Raw genomic sequence first — 25707 nt, 5'->3', positions numbered from 1 at the left:
GCCTGCAAATAATCTGCAATATAAAAGTAATGGATAAGTAAATTGTCTTAATAGAAATAATATAAATGTAATTGACAACATCAGAAATTAGATGTAATAGTCAAAGTGATCTCTAGATGTAGTATGCAACAGCAAAAGTTGTCTGTAAATTAAGACATAATGGGTAATAAGAAAAGTAAAAGAATAATGGTTAAGAATATTAGAAGTAACAATAAAAGTTATCTGTAATGTAAAAGCAATGCAGAAGTAAAAATATCACGTTATATTAAGAAATAAAATATGTCATAGTATAGTTAGGCATGAAAAAATGTCATAGTATAGTACGGCGTAAAAAATGGTCAAAAAATGTCATAGTACAGTAAGGTGTAAAAAATGGTCAAAAAATGTCATAGTATAGTATGGTGTTAAAAACCATCAAAAAATGTCATAGTACAGAATAGTGTTAAAAACCATCAAAAATGTCATAATATAGTAAGGCGTAAAAAATGGTCAAAAAATGTCATAGTACAGAATAGTGTTAAAAACCATCAAAAAATGTCATAGTATAGTAAGACATCAAAAATAGTCAAAAAATGTCATAGTATAGTACAGCGTCAAAAACCATCAAAAAATGTCATAGTATAGTAAGGCATCAAAAATAGTCAAAAAATGTCATAGTATAGTAAGACATCAAAAATAGTCAAAAAATGTCATAGTATAGTACGGCGTCAAAAACCATCAAAACATGTCATAGTACAGTATGGTGTTAAAAACCATCAAAAAATGTCATAGTATAGAATAGTGTCAAAAACCATCAAAAAATGTCATAGTATAGTATGGTGTTAAAAACCATCAAAAAATGTCATAGTATAGTAAGGCATCAAAAATAGTCAAAAAATGTCATAGTACAGAATAGTGTTAAAAACCATCAAAAAATGTCATAGTATAGTAAGGCGTAAAAAATGGTCAAAAAATGTCATAGTACAGTAAGTTGTCAAAAACCATCAAAAAATGTCATAGTATAGTATGGTGTTAAAAACCATCAAAAAATGTCATAGTATAGTAAGGCATCAACAATAGTCAAAAAATGTCATAGTATAGTACGGCGTCAAAAACCATCAAAAAATGTCATAGTATAGTATGGTGTTAAAAACCATCAAAAAATTTCAGTATAGTAAGGCATCAAAAATAGTCAAAAAATGTCATAGTATAATAAGGCGTCAAAAAATGTCATAGTATAGTACAGCGTCAAAAACCATCAAAAAATGTCATAGTATAGTAAGGCATCAAAAATAGTCAAAAAATGTCATAGTATAATAAGGCATCAAAAACCATCAAAAAATGTCATAGTATAGTAAGGCATCAAAAATAGTCGAAAAATGTCATAGTATAGTACAGCGTCAAAAACCATCAAAAAATGTCATAGTATAGTATGGTGTTAAAAACCATCAAAAAATGTCATAGTATAGTAAGGTGTTAAAAACCATCAAAAAATGTCAGTATAATAAGGCATCAAAAACCATCAAAAAATGTCATAGTATAGTAAGGTATCAAAAATAGTCGAAAAATGTCATAGTATAGTACGGCGTCACAAAATGTCATAGTACAGAATAGTGTTAAAAACCATCAAAAAAATGTCATAGTATAGTAAGGCGTAAAAAATGGTCAAAAAATGTCATAGTACAGTATGGTGTTAAAAACCATCAAAAAATGTCATAGTATAATAAGGCATCAAAAACCATCAAAAAATGTCATAGTATAGTACGGCGTCCAAAACCATCAAAAAATGTCATAGTATAGTAAGGCATCAAAAATAGTCAAAAAATGTCATAGTATAATAAGGCATCAAAAACCATCAAAAAATGTCATAGTATAGTCAGGCATCAAAAATAGTCAAAAAATGTCATAGTATAATAAGGCGTCAAAAAATGTCATAGTACAGCGTCAAAAACCATCAAAAAATGTCATAGTACAGTAAGTTGTCAAAAACCATCAAAAAATGTCATAGTACAGTAAGTTGTCAAAAACCATCAAAAAATGTCATAGTACAATAAGTTGTCAAAAACCATCCAAAAATGTCATAGTATAGTATGGTGTTAAAAACCATCAAAAAATTTCATAGTATAATAAGGCATCAAAAACCATCAAAAAATGTCATAGTATAGTAAGGCATCAAAAATAGTCGAAAAATGTCATAGTATAGTACAGCGTCAAAAACCATCAAAAAATGTCATAGTATAGTAAGGCATCAAAAATAGTCGAAAAATGTCATAGTATAGTAAGGCATCAAAAATAGTCAAAAAATGTCATAGTATAGTAAGGTATCAAAAATAGTCAAAAAATGTCATAGTATAGAACAGCGTCAAAAACCATCAAAAAATGTCATAGTATAGTAAGGCATCAAAAATAGTCAAAAAATGTCATAGTATAGTAAGGCATCAAAAATAGTCAAAAAATGTCATAGTATAATAAGGCATCAAAAACCATCAAAAAATGTCATAGTATAGTAAGGCATCAAAAATAGTCAAAAAATGTCATAGTATAATAAGGCGTCAAAAAATGTCATAGTATAGTACAGCGTCAAAAACCATCAAAAAATGTCATAGTACAGTAAGTTGTCAAAAACCATCAAAAAATGTCATAGTATAGTACGGCGTCAAAAACCATCAAAAAATGTCATAGTATAGTAAGGTGTTAAAAACCATCAAAAAATGTCATAGTATAATAAGGCATCAAAAACCATCAAAAAATGTCATAGTATAGTAAAGTATCAAAAATAGTCAAAAAATGTCATAGTATAGTAAGGTATCAAAAATAGTCGAAAAATGTCATAGTATAGTACGGCGTCAAAAACCATCAAAAAATGTCATAGTATAGTAAGGCATCAAAAACCATCAAAAAATGTCATAGTATAATAAGGCATCAAAAACCATCAAAAAATGTCATAGTATAATAAGGCGTCAAAAAATGTCATAGTATAGTACAGCGTCAAAAACCATCAAAAAATGTCATAGTACAGTAAGTTGTCAAAAACCATCAAAAAATGTCATAGTATAGTATGGTGTTAAAAACCATCAAAAAATGTCATAGTATAATAAGGCATCAAAAATAGTCGAAAAATGTCATAGTATATTGTTAAAAATTTGTTTTTTTTTTTTTTTTAAAACATCATAATATAAGGTGTAAAAAAAATCTGTATAGTAAGGCATCAAAAAACACTGAAAAATGTTATAGTGTACTTTGTGTTTCTCTCAAATGGAGGTAATTTGTAATTTTACAGGTAACACAAATAGGAAAGATTGTATTTAGTAATAAAGGCACTTCAGGGATAATTACATTTTCTTTCTCTCTGTCTTCGGTTATAATTGTAATAAAGTGTCAGGACTAAAAGCTTTGGACAGTCTGTGATTAACATGTTCTGTCTCTCCAGGGCAAGAAGACTGTAACACCTGAAGATGAAACAGAATTAGTTAAATGTTCTTAAAGATGTTTAGAAATGTAGAAGACTTTTAATAAGTATATCCTGATGTGTGAGAGAATAAAACAAAATGTCTCTAAGTGGTCAAACATCTGTCATTTGCTGTGGTTTGTTCAATGTTTTCTACAACAGAATAAATCAAGTTTTGTGGCTTAACTTTAGAATTGAGTTTCTGTATTTTCAAATTAATATCACAAAAATTATTTTGTAATGCAAAAATGCCAATTCCTCCCTACTTGCAGGTTGCACTTAAAATTTATAATTAAGGCTAAAAACAATATTCTATAACAGTGACTAAAACCTGTAACCCTAACCCTAACCCTAACCTCGAGCTAAAACCTGTAACCCTAACCCTAACCTCGAGCTAAAACCTGTAACCCTAATCCTAACCTCGAGCTAAAAGGTGTAACCCTAACCCTAACCTCCAGCTAAAACCTGTAACCCTAACCCTAACCTCCAGCTAAAACCTGTAACCCTAACCCTAACCTCGAGCTAAAACCTGTAACCCTAACCCTAACCTCCAGCTAAAACCTGTAACCCTAACCCTAACCCTAACCTCCAGCTAAAACCTGTAACCCTAACCCTAACCCTAACCTCGAGCTAAAAGGTGTAACCCTAACCCTAACCTCGAGCTAAAAGCTGTAACCCTAACCCTAACCCTAACCTCCAGCTAAAACCCGTAACCCTAACCCTAACCCTAACCTCCACCTAAAACCCGTAACCCTAACCCTAACCTCGAGCTAAAAGCTGTAACCCTAACCCTAACCTCCAGCTAAAACCTGTAACCCTAACCCTAACCCTAACCTCCACCTAAAACCCGTAACCCTAACCTCCAGCTAAAAGCTGTAACCCTAACCCTAACCTCCAGCTAAAACCTGTAACCCTAACCCTAACCCTAACCTCCACCTAAAACCCGTAACCCTAACCTCCAGCTAAAACCTGTAACCCTAACCCTAACCCTAACCTCCACCTAAAACCCGTAACCCTAACCTCGAGCTAAAAGCTGTAACCCTAACCCTAACCTCCAGCTAAAACCCGTAACCCTAACCCTAACCCTAACCTCCAGCTAAAACCTGTAACCCTAACCCTAACCCTAACCTCCACCTAAAACCCGTAACCCTAACCTCCAGCTAAAAGCTGTAACCCTAACCCTAACCTCCAGCTAAAACCTGTAACCCTAACCCTAACCTCGAGCTAAAAGCTGTAACCCTAACCCTAACCTCCAGCTAAAACTCGTAACCCTAACCCTAACCTCCAGCTAAAACCTGTAACCCTAACCCTAACCTCGAGCTAAAAGGTGTAACCCTAACCCTAACCTTCAGCCAAAACCCGTAACCCTAACCCCAACCTCTGGCTACAAGCGTCATTCTAATGCTAACCCTAGAGGTTAGCAATATTCATTTTCAAACAATATTAAACATTCTGGCAAGATATTCAGTGTTCAGAAGTATTTATTTGAACAATTACCAAAATGAAATAAACACAAAATTTAATCTAACCCACAAACACTTTGTAGAGGTGTGCATGTGGAAAACAAAGATGGCTGCAGTTTATGACAAAGGTTTTACAACCAAAATGGCCGAATTGGAGACACTTCGTGGCATGTGCGGGACATTAACCAAGGAGTGATGCTTTAGGGCCAAGTCAGAAGGTGGCAGGTTAAAGGGGGATGTTGGCAAGTCATGTGTGGACATGCAAACATTAATCAGTAACTTGACTATAAACATACATAACAACAAAGCTCAAGCAATATACTTGCTTGAAGTTGTGATATACAAAGTAAGTTAAACTAGGTCCAGTTATTCTAGTAAGTCCATGGGAAAAGAAAATGCCTTTGGTGTGCTGCTTTGTAAAGTCCTGTTGGTGCTGTAAACTGTAGTTCCTCTGGCTGTGCAGCTTCAGTACTGTTGAGAAGATCAGTTCCTTGATATTTCTACTTTTGGTGCAGGATGAGAAGAACAGCTGAGAAAACTTGAGATCAGTGGCTTTCCGTATTCTGTAGAACAAAAGGAGCCATTTGGTTTATTCCTCCATTCCGAATAAACTGAGGCCCAACACTATCACATCACACAACGTTATAATGTGACATTTTTTGATGCCTTACTATACCATGAAATTTTTGGACATTTTTTGACGCCTTACAATACTATAACATTTATTGATGCCTTACTATACTATGACATTTTTTCAACATTTTTTGACACCTTACTATGACATTTTTTGACGTCTTACTGTACTATGACGTTTTTTGATGTCTTACTATACAATGAAATTTTTTGACATTTTTTGACGCCTTACTATACTATTAAATTTTTTGATACTATACTATGACATTTTTCCAACATTTTTTGATGCCTTACTATACTATGATGTTTTTTGACATTTTTAGACACCTTGCTAATCTATGACAGTTTTTGATGCCTTAATATACTATGACATTTTTTGACCATTTTTGACGCCTTAGTATACTATGACATTTTTTGACCATTTTTGACACCTTACTATACTATGACATTTTTTGACATTTTTTGACGCCTTACTATGACATTTTTTGACGCCTTACTATACTATGACATTTTTTGACACCTTACTATGACATTTTTTGACGCCTTACTATACTATGACATTTTTTGACACCTTACTATACTATGATGTTTTTTTTGACATTTTTTTGACACCTTGCTAATCTATGACATTTTTTGACGCCTTACAATACTATAACATTTTTTGACGCCTTACTATACTATGACATTTTTTGACATTTTTTGACACCTTACTATACTATGATGTTTTTTGACATTTTTTTGATACCTTGCTAATCTATGACAGTTTTTGTCGCCATACTATACTATGACATTTTTTTTACATTTTTTGACGCCTTACTATACTATGACATTTTTTCAACATTTTTGATGCCTTACTATACTATAATGTTTTTTGACATTTTTTGACGCCTTACTATACTATGATATTTTTGGACATTTTTTGACGCCTTACTATACTATGATATTTTATGACATTTTTTGACACCTTACTATGACATTTTTTGACGTCTTACTGTACTATGACATTTTTTGACACCATTTTTGACGTTATTATAGAATGACATTTTTTTGGCGTCGTACTATACTATGATGTTTTTTGACATTTTTTGACACCTTACTATACTATGATATTTTTGGACATTTTTTGACGCCTTACAATACTATAACATTTTTTGACGCCTTACTATAGTATGATGTTTTTTGACATTTTTTGACACCTTGCTAATCTATGACAGTTTTTGTCGCCTTACTATACTATGACATTTTTTCAACATTTTTGATGCCTTACTATACTATGACATTTTTTGACATTTTTTGACACCTTACTATACTATGACATTTTTGACACCATTTTTGACGTTATTATAGAATGACATTTTTTTGGCGTCTTACTATACTATGACATTTTTTGACACCTTACTATACTATGATGTTTTTTTGACATTTTTTTGAGACCTTGCTAATCTATGATAGTTTTTGTCGCCATACTATACTATGACATTTTTTGACGCCTTACTATATTGATGTTTTTTGACATTTTTTGACGCGTTACTATACTATGACATTTTTTGACGCTTTACTGTGACATTTTTTGACATTTTTTGACACCTGGCTATACTATGACATTTTTTCAACATTTTTGATGCCTTACTATACTATGATGTTTTTTGACGTTTTTTGACATTTTTTGACACCTTACTATGACATTTTTTGACGCCTTACTATACTATGACATTTTTTCAACATTTTTGATGCCTCACTATACTATGACATTTTTTGACCCCTTACTATATTATGATGTTTTTTGACATTTTTTGACAACTTGCTATACTATGACAGTTTTTGACGCCTTACTATACTGTAATGTTTTTTGACATTTTTTGACACCTTACTATGACATTTTTTGACGCCTTACTATACTGACATTTTTTGACATTTTTTGACACCTTACTATGACATTTTTTGACGCCTTACTATATTATGATGTTTTTTGACATTTTTTGACACCTTACTATACTATGATGTTTTTTGACATTTTTTGATGCCTTACAATACTATGACATTTTTTGACATTTTTTGACGCCTTACTATACTCTGACATTTTTTGACGCCTTAATATACTATGATGTTTTTTGACATTTTTTGACGCGTTACTATACTATGACATTTTTTGACAGTTTTTGACACCTTACTATACTGACATTTTTTGACAGTTTTTGACACCTTACTATACTATGATGTTTTTTGACATTTTTTGATGCCTTGCAATACTATGACATTTTTTGACATTTTTTGACGCCTTACTATACTCTGACATTTTTTGACACCTTACTATACTATGATGTTTTTTAACATTTTTTGACACCTTGCTGTACTATGACAGTTTTTGACGCCTTAATATGACATTTTTTGACGCCTTACTATACTATGATGTTTTTTGACATTTTTTGACCCCTTACAATACTATGACATTTTTTGACATTTTTTTATGCCTTACATTACTATGACATTTTTTGACAGTTTTTGACGCCTTACTATACTATGATGTTTTTTGACATTTTTTGACACCTTACAATACTATAACATTTTTTGACACCTTACTATACTATGACATTTTTTGACATTTTTTGACGCCTTACTATACTATGATGTTTTTTGACATTTTTTGACACCTTACTATACTATGATGTTTTTTGACATTTTTTGACGCCTTACTATACTATGATATTTTTGGACATTTTTTGACGCCTTGCTATAGTATGATATTTTATGACATTTTTTGACACCTTACTATGACATTTTTTGACGTCTTACTGTACTATGACATTTTTTGACACCATTTTTGACGTTATTATAGAATGACATTTTTTTGGCGTCGTACTATACTATGATGTTTTTTGACATTTTTTGACACCTTACTATACTATGATATTTTTGGACATTTTTTGACGCCTTACAATACTATGACATTTTTTGACGCCTTACTATAGTATGATGTTTTTTGACATTTTTTGACACCTTGCTAATCTATGACAGTTTTTGTCGCCTTACTATACTATGACATTTTTTCAACATTTTTGATGCCTTACTATACTATGATGTTTTTTGACATTTTTTGACGCCTTACTATACTATGATATTTTTGGACATTTTTTGACGCCTTACAATACTATGACATTTTTTGACGCCTTACTATACTATGACATTTTTTCAACATTTTTGACACCTTACTATACTATGACATTTTTTGACATTTTTTGATGCCTTACAATACTATGACATTTTTTGACGGTTTTTGATGCCTTACTATACTATGTTTTTTAACATTTTTTGACACCTTGCTATACTATGACAGTTTTTGACGCCTTAATATACTATGATATTTTTTGACAGTTTTTGATGCCTTACTACACTATGACGTTTTTTTGACATTTTTTGACAACTTGCTATACTATGATGTTTTTTGACATTTTTTGATGTCTTACAATACTATGACATTTTTTGACATTTTTTGATGTCTTACAATACTATGACATTTTTTGACACCTTACTATACTATGATGTTTTTTGACATTTTTTGACACTTTACTATACTATTATGTTTTTTGACACCTTAGTATACTGAGACATTTTTCAACATTTTTGATGCCTTACTACACTGTTTTTTTTTTTTTTAACATTTTTGACTCCTTACTATACTATGACATTTTTTGACATTTTCTGACACTTTAATATACTAATACATTTTTTTGATATTTTTTGACATCTTGCTATACTATGACATTTTTTGATGCCTTACTATACTATGAAATGTTTTCAACATTTTTGATGCCTTACTATACTATACTACTTACTATATACTTTACTATACTGATGTTTTTTGACACCTTAGTATACTATGATGTTTTTTGACATTTTTTGACTCCTTACTATACAGACTTTTTTTGACATTTTTTGACGTCTTACTATACTATGATTTTTTTTTTTTTACATTTTTGACGTCTTATTATACTAAGATATTTTTTTAAACATTTTTTGATGTCTTGCTATACTATGACTTTTTTTTGACACCTTACTATACTCAAACATTTTTTGACATTTTTTTGTCAACTTACGATACTATGACATTTTTTCAACATTTTTGACACCTTACTATACTATGACATTTTTTGGCATCTTACTATACTAAAACATTTTTTGACACCTTATTATAACATTTTTTCAACATGTTAGACACCTTACTATAGTTTGACTTACTCCCTCATTCTCAACAATGTCTCGCTGATCATGGATGACGTCGGGGACAAATTGGTGACACTTGGAGGAAATCAAAGAGAAACATACAAAGGAAAATTATCAATACACTACTACCTATTCATCATCACAGTTTAACCATGAAAACACAGAGAAATATTCAACATTACAGTTGAACCACAACATTTTCCAAACATTAGAGAGCTGTTTCAGAAAATGAACTGTTGACTGTCATTGCCTCCTGATGAACCAACAACGTTTGGAAAAACTAAAATGATTATTAATTGTCATCAACTAATTCAACCCAATTGGTTGAGGCAGATGGCCACCCACCCCGAGTCTAGTTCTGCTCAAGGTTTCTGCCTCTTAAAAGAACGTTTTTCCTCTCCACTGTCGCCTAGTGCTGGTCATGCTGGGAACTGTTAGGTCTGTCGCTGTAAATATTATAATATAAAGAGTACGGTCTGGACCTGCTGTATATGAAAAGTACCTTGAGATAACTTGCTGTGATTTGGCACTCCATAAATAAAACAGAACTGATAACTGAATAAATCATGTACAGTCATGGCCAACAATATTGTCAACCCTGCACTTCTCAGGAGCACTGCTCAAATCAACATTCAATGCAACATTCATATTTTGTCAATGTAAACTGTGTTACCAATAAATGCTTTAGTAATAAATAGACAACTTACAGAAATAACAGTCATAACAGTGTGTCATTTTATTTTAAAGGATTTTTTCAAATTAAAATCTAGATGAATTACTCACGTTGCCCTTTAATATGCGAGAAAATAAAGTAATCCTTCACATTTCTAAGTGCGATTGAGTTTTATCTTTATCCATCCAGACCCTTATCAGTCCGGCTCATACTGTTACTGGTTCTTTACATTATTAAATAACTATTTTATTTATCAATTTCTTCAAAGAATAAACTCAGAACAGGAGTAGAATTGACTCATATTTTATATACAACTAAATACTGTTTCTAGTTCAGTGACAGTACTGTTCACAGCCGCAAAAATGTAAATTCAAGATCTCACTGGAAAGAAATCTAAAATCTTGGGCTGCTGGTTTATCTTAGCAAGTAAAGTTTATGGGGAATTGTCAGATTTAAGATTAGAAGCAAACTAACCAGTTAGACTACATACAGATAGCTTTAGTTTTAGCTTCTTATTATTTTCCAGACTGGGTAAACGTTTAGGACACATACCTGTTTGGTCTGGGAGGTGATGTTGGTTGCTGGTGTTTCCATCTCAGCTGAACAAGTTGTCCTGGAACACACAAGTGCAATAATTAAAACACTATTAACAAAAATGAACAAAAACTGAACACAGTGAAGCCTTGACTGAACCTTGACAATTACACTTGGAGCTGGGAAGTGTAACAAATGGTTTAAACACTAATATACACTAGTATACTCTGTAAACTGAAACATTGTAGCGTTTGGGAAAATGTTCTCCTGTTTTCCTTCAGGGCCACCGTAGTTACAAAGCAATTTCACTGAGAGAAATTAAAGCTAATGTGCTGCATTTAAAGATAACAGGATTCTACTGTTAACATTTTCATGAAAACATATGTAAATTAAACACAGTTTCTAACAGTGTATAAATGTGTATTAGAGGATACTTCATTCAAAGTGTCTTCAGTGTTTTATTCTCTTCAAACACTCACAGCTCTTTACTTTGAACCCTGCTGCCCACCGTCAGGCTGAATCACAAAAAGCCGCTGCGCTGAAGAGGCAGAGCAAACTGTGCTTTATAAAGCGCTTCACATCTGAGCATTGAAACAACCAAATACAGGGCAAAGACAACATGACTGAACTCCCCGGCTCGCCTCTAATCTCCCTGAGTAACACAGATCAAGGAGTCCGTGATTTTCCACCTTCACCAGGTTACTTTTCTTTTCTTTTTTACCTTCTGAAGTTTGGTACCTGGAGCCTGATAAACCCTGCAGAGATCCAGACTCGCTGGTCAGTAAAAGTTCCTCCAAGCATCATAAGTAGGTGAGCATGGGAAAGTTGAAACCTGGAGTTTTCCATGACCTGAAACATCCCTGTATGATGGGAAACATCCTAATTCAGAGAAAGAGAAAGAAGCTGAGGTGTCAACCAAGTAAACATGCCTCAAGGATGATGAATTAATGAAGTTTTTACAATGAAACACACCTTCATCCTGTAAAATACGTCTGAAAGAAAGTATAATGATGTGCTGAGCAGCCAAAACCCACAGTATTTCCACATCTTCAAATAAAATCAGGATAAAACAATATTAAATCCAAGCACGAAGGTGTAATACAGTGCAATATTTTACTATTGTTGTAATATTATGCAATAAAAATGTCTTAAATGATGATAAATCTTTGACTTAAAAGACACGTCTCTTAAGACTTCATTCACTGTTTCCCTAAAACCAAGTTTCCTTGGTTTATAACTATGTAACAGCCACACATGACCAAGATAAAGGCTGGTTGTTGCCCCCTGGAAGTGTCTATAATAATTATGGTAATTAAAAATTTTGATGGTGAGTTGCCTGTAGCAGTTGTAATCTGAAAGAGGCCTCTAGGTGCTGAGATGACAGACACAGGAAGAGAGAGAGTTTCTGAACGCAGACCAATATTACATTTTCAGACAGTGAACATGAGGAGATGGAGACAACAGTGACGTTTGGCTGCCCCCTGCTGGATGGAGGAGTTACATTCAGCTTCAGTATGACTCAGGAAGGACACAGCAGTTTTAGTTTATACAGAAGATGTGAAAAGTCTTAACGCTGATCAGCCTCAACATTAAATCACTGATAGGTGAAGTGCAGAGCCAGTGCTAATACATTTGGCAATATTTCTATACTTTAGTAAAGGAAACTCCTGTCTGTGGAGGTTTTCAGTTATCCAGCTCATGGTAGTCTTAAGCCCTAGAGTGCACACTACAAGATTTTTAAAATCTTAACCAGTTCAGAAAATGTAAGAGACTGCACACATGACAGCAAACGTCTCCAAATCTGACAACAAACATGGCGGGCAACGACGTCTCTTGTTTGTTGTGCTTCCATCTTCAGTCAGCTTGCTTTGTGATTGGCTATCGCCCCCGTTCCACTTGATAATCTACAGAGTGTGTGCTCGGCTCTACTTGGTGTTCCCCCCACACAACAGGATTTCTGATCGTGAACATGTTTAGTATTTATCGGGGCAGCTCCAATCGTCTTCGGAGCAGATCAGGGAGGGTAAAATCACTCTGAGCACACCTCACACAACACAAGAAATTGGTTGGATAATTGGGCCTTTACTGACTTTGATCGGGAAGGGGGATTTGGCCCAAGCTCGGTCCAATTATCTTGGAGATAATTCTAAAGTTTCTCCAACAATCCTGCCACATATGGGACGCTGCACCACTTCTATCATTGTTCATTACGGATATTAAGAATTCGTCACCTACAAAACCTTTAAAAAAGTGTTAACAACCAGTTCTAGGTCGACAAAAACTGTAATAAACTGGCAGAGGAGGTTGTGTTGGATGAGTCTGCGTTGGCGTCAAACAGCTAAACCTCCACTGTGGGTTCAGTAATGGGGTCACCAGTCAGAGTCTCATCAGCGCTGCAGCTAATTAGCTTCTGCTGCTGTTAACGGGGGGAAAGTCTGGAGCAGCGAGAGGCCGAGTTCACATTGCAGGAGTCAAGACTTTATTCTGAAAGGTTCCATGTTACTAAAAGACTTAAAACCATTAGAAACTGATGGTAATATGCAGGGTAATGATCAAATGTGGAGACTGGGTGAATAATTTGGACTTAAGTTTAAGTCTGGACTCTGAAAACAAACATCAGCATCACAAACGTTTCCACCAGAAAGAAAAACAGACCAAAATAAAAGCCTCTGATTGTAAATTTTATTGTTACAAGCTCCTACACTCAAACTGTATGACTGTGTTATCATTTATTTACAAAAAAACTTTACATTTTCATATCTCTGTACAAAATTTCAGTCCAATAATGTATTTTAAAATGTCAAATGCAAAAGTATTTGTACAATCTGTAAACAGGAAACAGTCCAGATGAGGAAGAACAAACTGAAATGAGCTGAAACTCTGAAGGTGCCAACGTGCAACACAAAACCAAACAAAACCATTAAACCCACTATGAACAGAAACTGGAAACCAGACTGACTCTTCATGCAGAGATGTCACAGCAACGAAGCAGCAACAAAATAAAACACATTGGAAGAGGAAAAGTAAAAACTAACACAAACCGCTGAGTTGTTTTAAATCATTAAACATTAAAAATACAGCTGTTTGTCAGTCATGTCTTTAAGATCAAACATTAAACATGTTAAATATAAATCTATTATTGCTGCTTTAGCCACAGAACAAACTGATATGATGTTAAAACCACGGTGATGGGAAAAATCTACCTTAAAAATCTTAAAAATAAAGATTAAGATACTGAATACTGAGGATGTAAATTACACTTTACTGTATTGTCCATGTTAGTCTCTGTTTTCAAATCAGAATAAAATTAATTACTCGTTTAAATACTGTAAGACATTTTATGACACAAAAATAAATCATTTTCTATCATTCTATCAATCCCAGAGCTTTATAAATAAAACCTGCAGGGAGTTATCATTGGACTTTTAATATTAGTCGATCAACTTCCTGCTGTTTGTTTTCCAACATGGCTTCCCCTAGGCAAAATACTCCAAAGTTTTTAAATACATGTTATACTGCTGAAGACGACGTTAACATAAACAAAACTGAGTTTAAATGTAACAGCAAGAGAATTTAAAATGTGGTAAGAGAACAAGGTCAGACCACAAACATTCATTTCTACACTGAGTTGTGTTTAATCGAGTCTTAAATGAACTGAAGTTTGCTGCGTTTCCGTCCTTTATTTTTTTTGGTTTTCTGTGAATTTTTTTTTATCTCTAACATCTGAATCGAATATATCAGAAACATCAGAGCAACGTGAGCGTTCTCTACAAATCAGAAACTCTGATAGGACATGAATGCAGCATCAAACCTACACTTCTCTATATTCACTCTTCGTTATTGTGAATCGTTTAACTTGTAACAGAAAAAAACAGATCTGAGCATTAGAACACTTTTTTTTAGCACCTTACTTTAACGCCCTAAAGGCAAGTGAGAGAATAATAATAATAATAATTATTATTATTATTATTTTGTCAGGATGAATGGTTTAAACTGAGGAGACTTGACTTAGTTAACTCAATATTTTCAGATTATTGAATTTTCTTTATTTTATCTTTTAACAATTACATCAATAACTGATGGACCAAAAATAAAAATACAGAAAGTATTTAAAGTAGTATTTAAAATATTTTTTATATATAACCTCACCTGACTCTTCCAGACAGCCTTTAACAATTAATGTTACATAACCTGCTAACACACAATATACGTACTTTTCCTTTAGAAGAAAGGAAGAAAATGTGACAAGTTGGTCCTGGTGCAGTTCAGCCCCTTGTAGCCAAACTGAGCATTACACTTAATTCACCTGTTTTTATAGATTAAAAAAAGAGAGAAACACACTCTCTCTTGCCTTTCGGGGTTTCTGTACAGGTGGTATTTATCAATGAAAATAACTACCACTGTGTATTATTTTCAATTTTTGGTTGTCGATAACAAAACAACACTTTTCCCAGTATTTTACTTTGATGGTAACAAACTTTCAACAATTTCAATTTCCACAAATGTCAGTGCCTTTACAAAATAGAGTTTAAAATGAGCAAAATTCTGATTTATTTTAAAGGAGGGGAAGAATAAGTGAAGAAAACTAAGACTTTTGTTGCGAATTTGATGATAATATTTGATTTCTTGCTGCTACAACCAGATTTGATTTGATTTGTTGGTCCTAAACAACCTGTGAAATCACAAATCTTCAGATGCTACGTTACTTGTGATTACCTGTGGATTCAGGATGTTGTAGAGAAGCAGACCAGCTCTGTAACTCCACCTTGACTGGAGGAGCTGATGCTACATGACGCTACAGACGGTAAAACTGGACGTGACGCTGTTGTGATAAGTTAAGCGAATGTGAGACGACCAGAGACCAGAGTCAGTACCTCAGTGCGTGGAGTCCGACGGTCTCTGCAGCCGTCGTTCTGCTGCCGACGCTAACGTTTCTCGTCGCAGGTTCACGGGGTCGGAGGTCAAAGTCTCGCCGTCCAAGGCGTCTGGGTTTTCCGTGTTGGACCTGGAGTTCCTGGACAGATAGTCCCTGCAAAGGAGAGGAAAGACCACAGGTAAGAGACGACACTGATGGGCTTCAGGACGTTATCTCCTGTTGTCCTCATAAATTCAATGTCAGTTTTTTTGTTTCCAACTTGAACGGATCCCAAAACCAAGGCCTGTTTTCATATTGTTATTTTTATTATAGTCCGACAACAATCCTCTTAAACAAAGCCTTTAAGGTTTAACTAACAAATTAATAAACCAAAGCTACAGCGCTCATCATAAACACAACTGAGAGTCTTTTTGGAAACAAAACAAGAAACTTATCAATCACATGAAACATTAATAAAACACATTAATAAAAAAATATACAATATTAGATTATTTAGTGGCAGACAGTTTTCCCAAAATGTAACTTGTACGAATACAAAAGGCACCGAGCTGAGAGAGTAAAGTAATTCCAAGCCAACTGATTTTTGTGGAGAAGGATGTGATCAACAGAAGTCTTAACAATCAAATAATCGTTCATCAATTAATTATGCCCATCCAGAGACTGAACCATTCAAAGTTTGTACTTCAGCTTATTGATTTCCTATAAGGCTTTAAATGTGGAAAAGAAGTGCAAAATCCCTGAACCAGAGTGAAGTTATGAACCCATTTCTTTGCAGCCAGATGATCTTTATTTTATCTTCAAATTCAGTCTGTTATTAATGCTGCTAATATCTGAGGTCTCTATCAGTGATGGACATGAAGACATTAGGAATATAACCAGGTGTAGGAACGTGAAAATGTCTGTGGAGAGAACTGAATCTGGTCATTTAGGTTGGAAAAAAGTTAGGAAAAACACTTTTCCACATATTAATGCCAAAACAAACACAGAGAGTAAAAATTTAAATTCACACGGATTTGGGACCGAAACATTATAAATTATTCTATCAAGTCAGGAAAACCCCATGAAAAAATAATAATATAGCATAAAAAAAGGTTTAAAAATGTGACAATTTAATTTCTGTTGCACTTTAAAAACAAGAGCTGAGAGCTGCTTTTAAAGTGAGAAAAATAAGATATATATTCAGCTTATAAACTATAAAATAACAATATAAAACATAAAACAGTAAAGTGACAAATACTGAGAAATAAAGTAGTAAAAGGAGGCGACGGTGAATAAAATAAAGTGAAATAAAAAGTAAATGGCCACAGACGCCGTCAGAAGACATAAAGCTGAAGTGAAAACTTAAATAAAACTGAGCAGGATGTTTCACGCTGTGATGGATTATCTCACTGCAGCGCGTCGAATCTCTAAGTTTATTTTAACTGCGCACAGTGAAGTGAAACCAACAGCTGCCTGGGAGGAGAGAGATAAATCTAAAAACGGCTGCTATGATTAAAAAACTCTCGGCAGTGATGTAAAGTGCAGGTGACTGAGAGTAAATGGGCTTAAAACATGAAGACATCACTGGCGTCTTTTTAAAAAACTCCACATCAGTGTTGGAGCTAATTAACAGCAGCTGTGAACAGAGAAGCTGCAGGTTAGAGCCAGTTAAACATCATGGAAAATATTTTTCAAACTGCCCTGAGAGAAAAGTGTCAGTAGGTTTACAGCAGCATATACACTAATCAGGCACAGAAACATCATTATATATCACCACCAGACTCCATTGACAAAAACAGGAATTTAGTGAGCAGAACACAGGAGCTGCTAAGGGATTCAGTCTGTTAGCTTGTTGTGTTATTGTGTGACTTTCAGTGGTGGAAGAAGTAATCAGATACTTTACTAAGTAAAAGTACCACACAGTAACACAGACAAACTAACAGATGGAGGCAGTGGTATTCCAGCAGCTCCCCATAAAATTCCAGTTTTTCTCAATGGAGTCTGGTACTGATGTAAAACAATGTTCCTGGTTGAACATTGTTTCAGTACCTTCGTGCTCGCCGCAGCAGCTCCTCCTCCTCTGCAGCAGCATCTTCTGTCGCTCCTCCACCGTCGCCAAAACTGAACTTCCACGTTCCGCTCGTTCGTCGTCTCCATCTTGTCCTCCACGGTGACCTGCTTTCTGCACCTCCTCGTTCTCCTCCTCCTCTTCTCTTCATCTTCTTCCTCGTCCTCCTGTCTCCTCCTCCTCATCCTCCTCCTCCTCCTCTTCCTCCTCGCTGCTGGCTCCACCCTCGTCCTCAGGTGGAGGAGTCACCTGTATGACCGGGTGCTCCGCAGCCTGATGGAAAACATTAACAGTAAAACTCCCTGATATTTGACATCCATCTGTGGATTTCTGTTTGAGTCCTGTGGACTGACCGGTGGTGGTGGGTGGCAGCAGGGGTCTGGATTCGTCCCTCCAGGATGTTGTCGGTGGTGACCTCCAGGGATCGAGTGATCTCCAGGTCCTGCAGGATGAGCTGGAGGGGAACCTGAGGAAACATCTCCTGGATCTGCTGAGCCTGAGACGCCGAAAGAGAGAGACCAGAGTTCAATCTGTTTCTGACGTCACGACCGATGAAAATCCTGTTTCCTGGTCCAACTTCTCAGAGTCTGTTTCAAGATGCTACATCTTCATGTTTCAGTTGTCAGTCCTTTTCTGCACTGGCATAGCCTAAGGTGAATAAAGCTGGTCTTAGCTAGCTAGCTATCTTCGGCAAGCTAACCGTGAAAACAGACAGACCTTAGCTAGGTATTCTTTGGGGAGGACAGAAAAGGACTCACGACCAAAACACGGAAGATGTGGGTTCATAGCAAGAGACAAACTTCCGCTTATATCAGGGTTACCTGCTTTTACTACTGGGTGCTACCATTAGCTAGGTTAGCTAGTTAACATTAGCACCTGCTGGTAAAAGCAGGTACCCCTGACATAGTTGACCTAGCTAAACTTGCTCTCAAATAAAGCTGTGGGTTTGCAGGGTGTTTCTTGCTATGAGCCCTCATCTTCATGTTTCAGTTGTCAGTTCTTTCCTGTGCTGCCCAAATATAGCGAAAATAGCTAGCTAAGGTCGTCTACTTTCAGCTTAGCTTAGACTAGCTTTATTGTCTTAGCTGAGCAGCACCGAAAAGGACTGACAACTGAAACATGAAGATGTGGCCTCATAGCAAGGAACATAATATAAAACCCAGTGCTCATAACAGGGGTACCTGCTTTTACTGCTGGGTGCTAACATTAGCTTGCTAACCTAGCTAACGTTAGCAACAGCAGCCGTTTCGTCTTCTCTTCCTCGTCACAGTGAAAGCAGCAGAATGACACTGAATAGTGTTTTGGACTCAGGATTTTCGTGGTGTTTCCGTCGTGTTTACTGACCATGGGGTTTGAGCTGAGATGGGTTGGCCCGGAGCGATGCCCAGAAAGTTGGTTGTGGCCATAACTTCCACAGAGAAACTGGGCAGCCAGCTGGCGATACGAGACCCTAGAACACAGAGAGGTCAAAGGTCAGGGGACGACTGACACTTATAAACTTGGTAAGAGATATGGTTTGGCAAGATACATCGTTTTAACTGCGTCACCGTCGAAGTGGAAGAAGTGGTTGAGCTGGTTGAGGTGCGGCCGAGCATCAACTCCAGCTCCGGCTGCATGTTGTCGGCACGGCCTCCTCGCCTCCCTCTCCCCTTGACCCCCTTCTCCTCCCTCTCCGATGTTCAGGGACATCCGACACGTTGGACATGACGTGTCCTGCTCGAGCCAGGAGCGCAGACACGAGCTGAGGACGCACAAAAACACACTCAGCGTCAACACAACAACAACACAATCTGTTTTTATTCAGCTTCGGCTGGGGAGATAATTCCTGTTATTATACTGTATCTCCTCATTGTGTTAGTCGGTCTTTACTGTATCTCATTATTGTAATGATTTCCCCCTGCGGCATTTATTCTGCCATTATTTAAACTCCATCATTATGTTTCCCCAGTGGTGTTTATTTATTCATTAGTCTAACTCATCATTATAATGTTTCCCAGCAGCATTTAGCTCTGTTAACTAACTAATGTACCCGCAAATTGTAATTACCACATTTCCAGAGCACATGAAGGCAGCAGTCAGTCAGCCTCGAGCCACGTCGACATTTTTAAGTTAAATTTCTAAATTGCAGCAGAGTTTTAAGTGTGTGTGCAGTTGTGAGCAGCAACTAAAGCTCCACTAATCAATATTTTATCCATAACAATCAATCCTAATGAAAAGGGAATTCTCTCCAGAGGTTTTAAACTGCTTTTAGCTCCTAGTTTGGTTCAGTTTGTGTGAACACTGGACTCGTTGCTGACTTCTTCTTTATGCCGACCTGTGGAAGAGATGTCCGCAGGGCAGTTTCCGAGCTGAACTCATCACGTCCCCAGCAGATCGCACAGTCGTCGTTATTGGCGGCCAGTTCGTCTGCAGACGCCACAGAAAACCTGAGAGAGAGAGGGGAGAGAACACAGCATCAGTTTGGTTGTTATTTCTAGATGCTGCTGCTGCAGGTTTATAGTTGCATGTTGCTGGATTTGGTGGATCAGGTGATATATAGAGATGTTTCTGTATTTCACTCTGTCTGACTTCCTGCGATACCGACCGGGTCTCCATGTTGCGGAGAACTCGCAGGTAGTTGTGGTGGCGGCGGATTCTCTTCTGAACCTCCTGAATGAGGAAGCGAAGCTGCATGAAGATGACCAGACTCGCCATGGACAACCAGATGTTACTGAAGATCTGAGAGAGGAACAGAAAGGAGAGAAGAAGAAGGAATCGACACTCGATTAGAATAAAAACCGAGGACGACTGAGGAGACGCTCGATCTGATTCAGATCTTTCAAATCGAACTGACCAGCATGTGGATGTGATGCAGCAGGTCGAGGCCCAGCAGCAGCAGCTCCATCAGCAGGTCAGTGTAGTAAACGTAGGAGGATTTGTTCTCCCCAGCTGCCCTCCTGGTTCACGTCCCACAGGTGGATGGAGTACCTGCACGAACAATAACACTCAGTCACTCCCACATGAAGACACCTGCCCGGTCTACAACATGAACCCACAGTAAATATTTAACCTACCGAAACATGACGTGTGTGGTCCTGACCGTCACCAACATGCACTGAAACACACACATAATTTAACATTTTAAAAAAAACAAACAAAAAGTTAATAAAGACTGTTTACAGGTGTCTGAGAAATCTTCAAATGCAGTCTGGAAAGTTACGGATTTAAGGATTTAAAACAAAATGAAGAAACAAAGCTGTCGTCTTTCTGAGCGCAGCTGATAAAACTTCAATTATGAAGAAGAAGTTTTGGGACGTTCTGTCTGATTGTGCCAAAAAAAAAAAAAAAAAAAAAGATTTAAAGCTTCACAGATTCAAACACAGACATCTGATGATTTGAAAAAGTTCCCTTCAAAACACTTCAGGGTTTAAATCTAATCTGTGTGCAATTAACGTCCAAAAAACCTGTGTGTTAAACAGGGTACGCACTACTACACAATACTAGAAAATCAACCTGAATCCTCCTCCCGATTAAAGTCAGCAAACACTGATTATCTGACGGTTCTAACGATGATCTTGTCAGATTCTCCTTTGGTGTTCAGAGTGATGTTATCCTCCCTGCTCTGAAGACGATCAGAGCCGATAAATATTAAACATGTTAAATACAATCACAAATTGCACGCTCTCTGTGGATTGTCACATGGAACGGAACGATAGCGAATCAGGAAGCAGCTGACTGAAGACGGAAGCACAACAAACAAGAGACATTGTCCTGCCATGTTTGTTTCTTCTAAAGTCGGTTGTTGGTGGTGAATCTGTTAGTGTGTGGTGTGGCATAAAAAGCTATGTGATTTCAGGAAGTGTCCGATGAAGTGTTTCACCTCTGCGGCCATGAATGCGGCGGTGTGGCGTCCCTGGTTGCGAGCCAGGCGGCTGCAGAGCGTCGCCAGGCCGCCGCAGCACAAAGCAGCACCACGAGCAGCAGCAGCACCCGGGCGTGGCTGGACAGAGGAGTGGCCGGAGAGAAGGACAGCTGGAGGAACAGAGTACAGAGAATATATGGTACTTTTACTTATTTTAAAGTATAAAGTAAGTCACACAATAACACAAACAAACTAAGCAACTGAGGCAGCAGCTCCTGTGTTCTGCTCAGTAAAATTCCTGTTTTTCTCAGTGGAGTCTGGTAGAGATGTAAAGTGATGTTTCTGGATTTTACTTAATAAAAAGCTCTGTCTCTGTAGGAATCAGAGTTTAGTTGTAAACGTTACATATTCAAAGCGGTCCTTGCAGAGCTGAACCAGGAGATGGAGGAAGACCAGCACGGCGAACCAGAGCCACCACATCACCACCTCCTCCACCGTCTGGACGTTCAGGACGCCGAACACGAAGATGAACTTGTAGAAAAATAAAGTTCCAGAACTTGTCTTTCAGGTGCTGCAGAAGAAAACGATGCATCTTTTAATAAATGTAACAGTAGTGTGACAAACAGCAAAACACCACAAACAGAAACACTCGCCTGTTTTTCACTGACGCGGAGCGGCCCGAACACAACGCACTGGATGAGTTTGGCGATCAGCAGCAAGACGCAGGCAGGCGGTGTTCACCATCCACCTGGACACCAGAGACAGAACAACATGTCTGATAACGAGCTCACAGAGAACGAACGTCCAACTCCTGACATACCGTTTAAATGAGTGGAAATAAGACGGTATAACAGACAACAACACTAAATCTCAGCCAGTCATTGTAATCACAGGAGAACTGTAAGGCAACCGATCAGTACATTTTACTAGTATGTTCTTTAGTTATTGATTGTTAAAGTGTGTAAAATGTCAGAGAAGAGAGAAAAACAACATATAAACTTATTCAAATTGCATCTGATGTCTCATCAAGAGTGAAAAAAACAAAAAAAAAATGAGTTTACTATCATAGAAAACGAGCAAATGTTCACATTTGAGAAGCTGGTAGCAAATAAAAATGTAAAAATAATTAATCAATTATCAAAGTTGTTGCCAATTTATTATCTGTCAATCACCTAATCCATTATTCAGTGAATAATTTCAGTGCTACAGCACTGGTCGGTGTATGTATATGTGGAACACACAGCCCAACAACACATTTATTTGATCTGAGGCTTCATTAAGGTTAATGTGGCCATGCTGCAGGTCAGTTCCCATCCACACCTTCCCACTGTGTTCATGTATACCTCACCCAAACAAAGACACTGTCAGTCAGCAGGTACAGCAGCACATCCGCAGCCACGTCTCCATACCCCGCGCTCAGGTACTGCCCACCGTCCCTGATGTAGCGGCTGATCCTGGAGCCGTGGACCGGGTGACCGTGCGTCTCCTCCGAGCTGGACTGCGGGCGGGAGTCGGAGGAGCAGACGGTCAGGACGGTCCCGGCCAGCAGAGCGGCACTCAGCGCCGTGTAGGTCTGTAGGCTGGGCCAGGGGGAACCGCTCCAGGAACAAGAAAGGCATGATGGTGGGTGAAGTGACGGGCGGATAAACACTGACCACAGAGATTTATACTGTTACATAACACTGGACACGCTTTGTTTACACTAATTAACTGTCACATATTGATGTTATTCGCCTCTTTAGCAGCTAAACTGGTCGCTGGTTAAATAACCTGTAGTTTAGTGTGACAGTTTCTTTCCTACTCCGTCTCCTTTAACGTTATTTCCATGAACTCAGCTTTAAAAACATTCAACGCCAACGTTACATTACAAGTAACGTTAGCTAGCTTACTAGCCAGCTAGCCTAGCACCAATAAACGGTCGCTCATTGTCGTCAGTCGGAGCTCGAAGACAAACGGGCACAACTGATATCTAATCAATACTCAATACTCATTTTTTAACTGCGCTGTCATGTTTTAAATCTTTCATTTATCTCGTTAAATAGCGACAGTCCCGTTAGCTTCGCTCCGCTTGTCACAGCTAGAAACGACAACACTGAAGACTTCCGGTCGGTGTTTTTCAGAATAAAACTGCTATCTCCTAAAGATGTTTCAAAACAAAATAAAGGCTTTTAAACATTTTCTTGCTTTTTCAAGACTCGACATTTACAACTAATACAACAACAGCACATAAGAAAAATACAGAAGACCGAAAATTACGCAGGCAACTTTTTAATTTCTGTTTTTACGGTGTTTTTTTTTTACTCGTCTTACGTCTGTATTTTGTATCTATTAGTTTATCTTTTATCGTGAAGTAATTTGTGTTAATTTAAATGAACTTACTTAATTAAACTCAACCGTAAACTTAACCACAAAGTGCATTTGTTTTATTTATCTTATAGGTGAAAGTGCTTAACCGGAAATCGTATCGCTATTTGCTCCGTTAACTGAAAGTTCCGGTAGGAACCTTTCTCTGTCTCCTCCACAGATATAAAATGTCAGCTTTATATTATTTTAACCATCTTGTTGCATTTGTTTGATGAATTTTAAGAATTCAAATATTTTACATCATTATTTTTGTTTCCAGTCGCGTGGTTTAAACTTTACAATTCAAGCCCCCACCCAACCGGCGGTAATATTTTGGTGACGGACCCTCAGCGGCTTAATCGAACACATGTGAACGATGGCTTCACCCACCCAGGAGACAACCCTGATCGGTCTGTGTGATGGAGAGCTCGACCCAAAGAGATAACCAGTCCTCATATCTCACCAACAAAGTCGGGGCCCAGCCGGACTGGTTACCGGTCATCTCCCGGCAGTGTCCCCGCTGTAGGCCGCTGCGGAGCCCCGTTAGCTCATGTGGCGCAGGTGTATTGGCCCCTGGATGCCTCCCCCTACCACAGGAACCTCCACCCTGTTCGCGTGCCTGGGCGCGGAGTGCAGCGGCGGGTCGGAGGGGTGGAGGGTACTCCGCTCTCAGTGTCTGGAGGCTGAGGCGCAGACACCCGGCCGGCCCGCCCCGGCTCAGGAGGCTACTTTGGCGCCACGGACTGGTGTGACACCGCTGATGACTGGGGCATGGAGGAGGAGGACGGTGATGGGTGGGGAGGAGGTGTGAAGGAGGAGGAAAAGCAGGTGCAGGAGAAGGCAGCAGCTCCTGAGGTAGAAGGTAGGGATGAGTGGATCAGACGTAGATTTCACGAACCAGACTCCATTGACAAAAATTGCGATTTTACCTTGTAGAGCACAGGAGCTGCTAATCCACTGCAGCCTCGATATGTTTGTTTGTTTGTGTTGTTGTGTGATACTTTAATTTATGTTCGTATATATGTGAATACTTCCACCACCACTGAAAGTCACACAAATAACACAAACAACAAACAGATGGCACTGGTACTCCAGCAGCTCCTGTGTTCTGCTCGGTAAAAGTCCTGCTTTTGTCAATGGAGTCTGGTATTGATATATAGAGATGTTTCTGGTCAGATTTAAGGATCTTACTCTTTTAAAAATGCTCTGTCTCTGTAGGAATCCTATGTATAATGTTGTCAAACACTTAATAACAATCTGAGCCTGTCAGTGGCAAAAAACAAGAACTTCAGTGGACGTATTTTTGATTTTTGATTGCGTTGATTTTCATTTACACCCAAAAACACGGGAATATAAGGTCCGGGTTCAAAATACAAGCGCTATCCTTTAAAAACAAATTCCTAAAATGTCTAAAATGTGACCGTGTCTGTCTGGTTTTCCTGTCCCAGCTCCAGGTCCAGGTCCTGGTCTCGGTGAGATGGACGTCAGCAGCAGGCTTCAGGACCTCAGTTTGGGAGGATCCCACGAGGACGTTCCCGTCTTCCGCCCGTTCTTCATCAGCGTGGTGGAGGAGTCAGACCTGTACAATGAGTACGACGACCTGGAGCACGCTCAGGAGCTGCTGAGGGAGTACGAGAGGAGAGAGGGGG

The 25707-nt window shown here is 37.5% G+C and overlaps 1 protein-coding gene, 1 long non-coding RNA gene and 2 pseudogenes across 2 annotated transcripts in view; 1 reads left to right on the top strand and 3 right to left on the bottom strand.

The window, feature by feature from the left end:
- Positions 1-4902: 4902 nt before the first annotated feature.
- On the bottom strand, positions 4903-11826 carry LOC127142843 (uncharacterized). The gene is made up of 5 exons (XR_007813921.1): positions 11673-11826; positions 11431-11489; positions 10970-11030; positions 9760-9819; positions 4903-5453 (listed from the first exon to the last, which is right to left on the bottom strand). It is a non-coding gene; the product is annotated as an uncharacterized LOC127142843 (long non-coding RNA).
- Positions 11827-13619: 1793 nt separating this feature from the next.
- Positions 13620-25707, bottom strand: part of amfra (autocrine motility factor receptor a) — a 40174-nt gene continuing 28086 nt past the window's right edge. The window contains exon 13 of the mRNA XM_051073133.1: positions 13620-15980. Within this exon, the coding sequence (XP_050929090.1) occupies positions 15827-15980 (154 nt within the window). The 3' untranslated portion in view covers positions 13620-15826. The remainder of the gene's footprint in view (positions 15981-25707) is intronic.
- LOC108893440 (E3 ubiquitin-protein ligase AMFR-like) lies at positions 18120-23951 on the bottom strand (annotated as a pseudogene).
- LOC108893432 (programmed cell death protein 2-like) lies at positions 24435-25703 on the top strand (annotated as a pseudogene).

The sequence above is a fragment of the Lates calcarifer genome, linkage group LG10, assembly GCF_001640805.2.
Source record: "Lates calcarifer isolate ASB-BC8 linkage group LG10, TLL_Latcal_v3, whole genome shotgun sequence".
NCBI classification, from domain to species: domain Eukaryota; kingdom Metazoa; phylum Chordata; class Actinopteri; family Centropomidae; genus Lates; species Lates calcarifer.
This window is presented reverse-complemented; position numbering and strand designations above follow the sequence as displayed.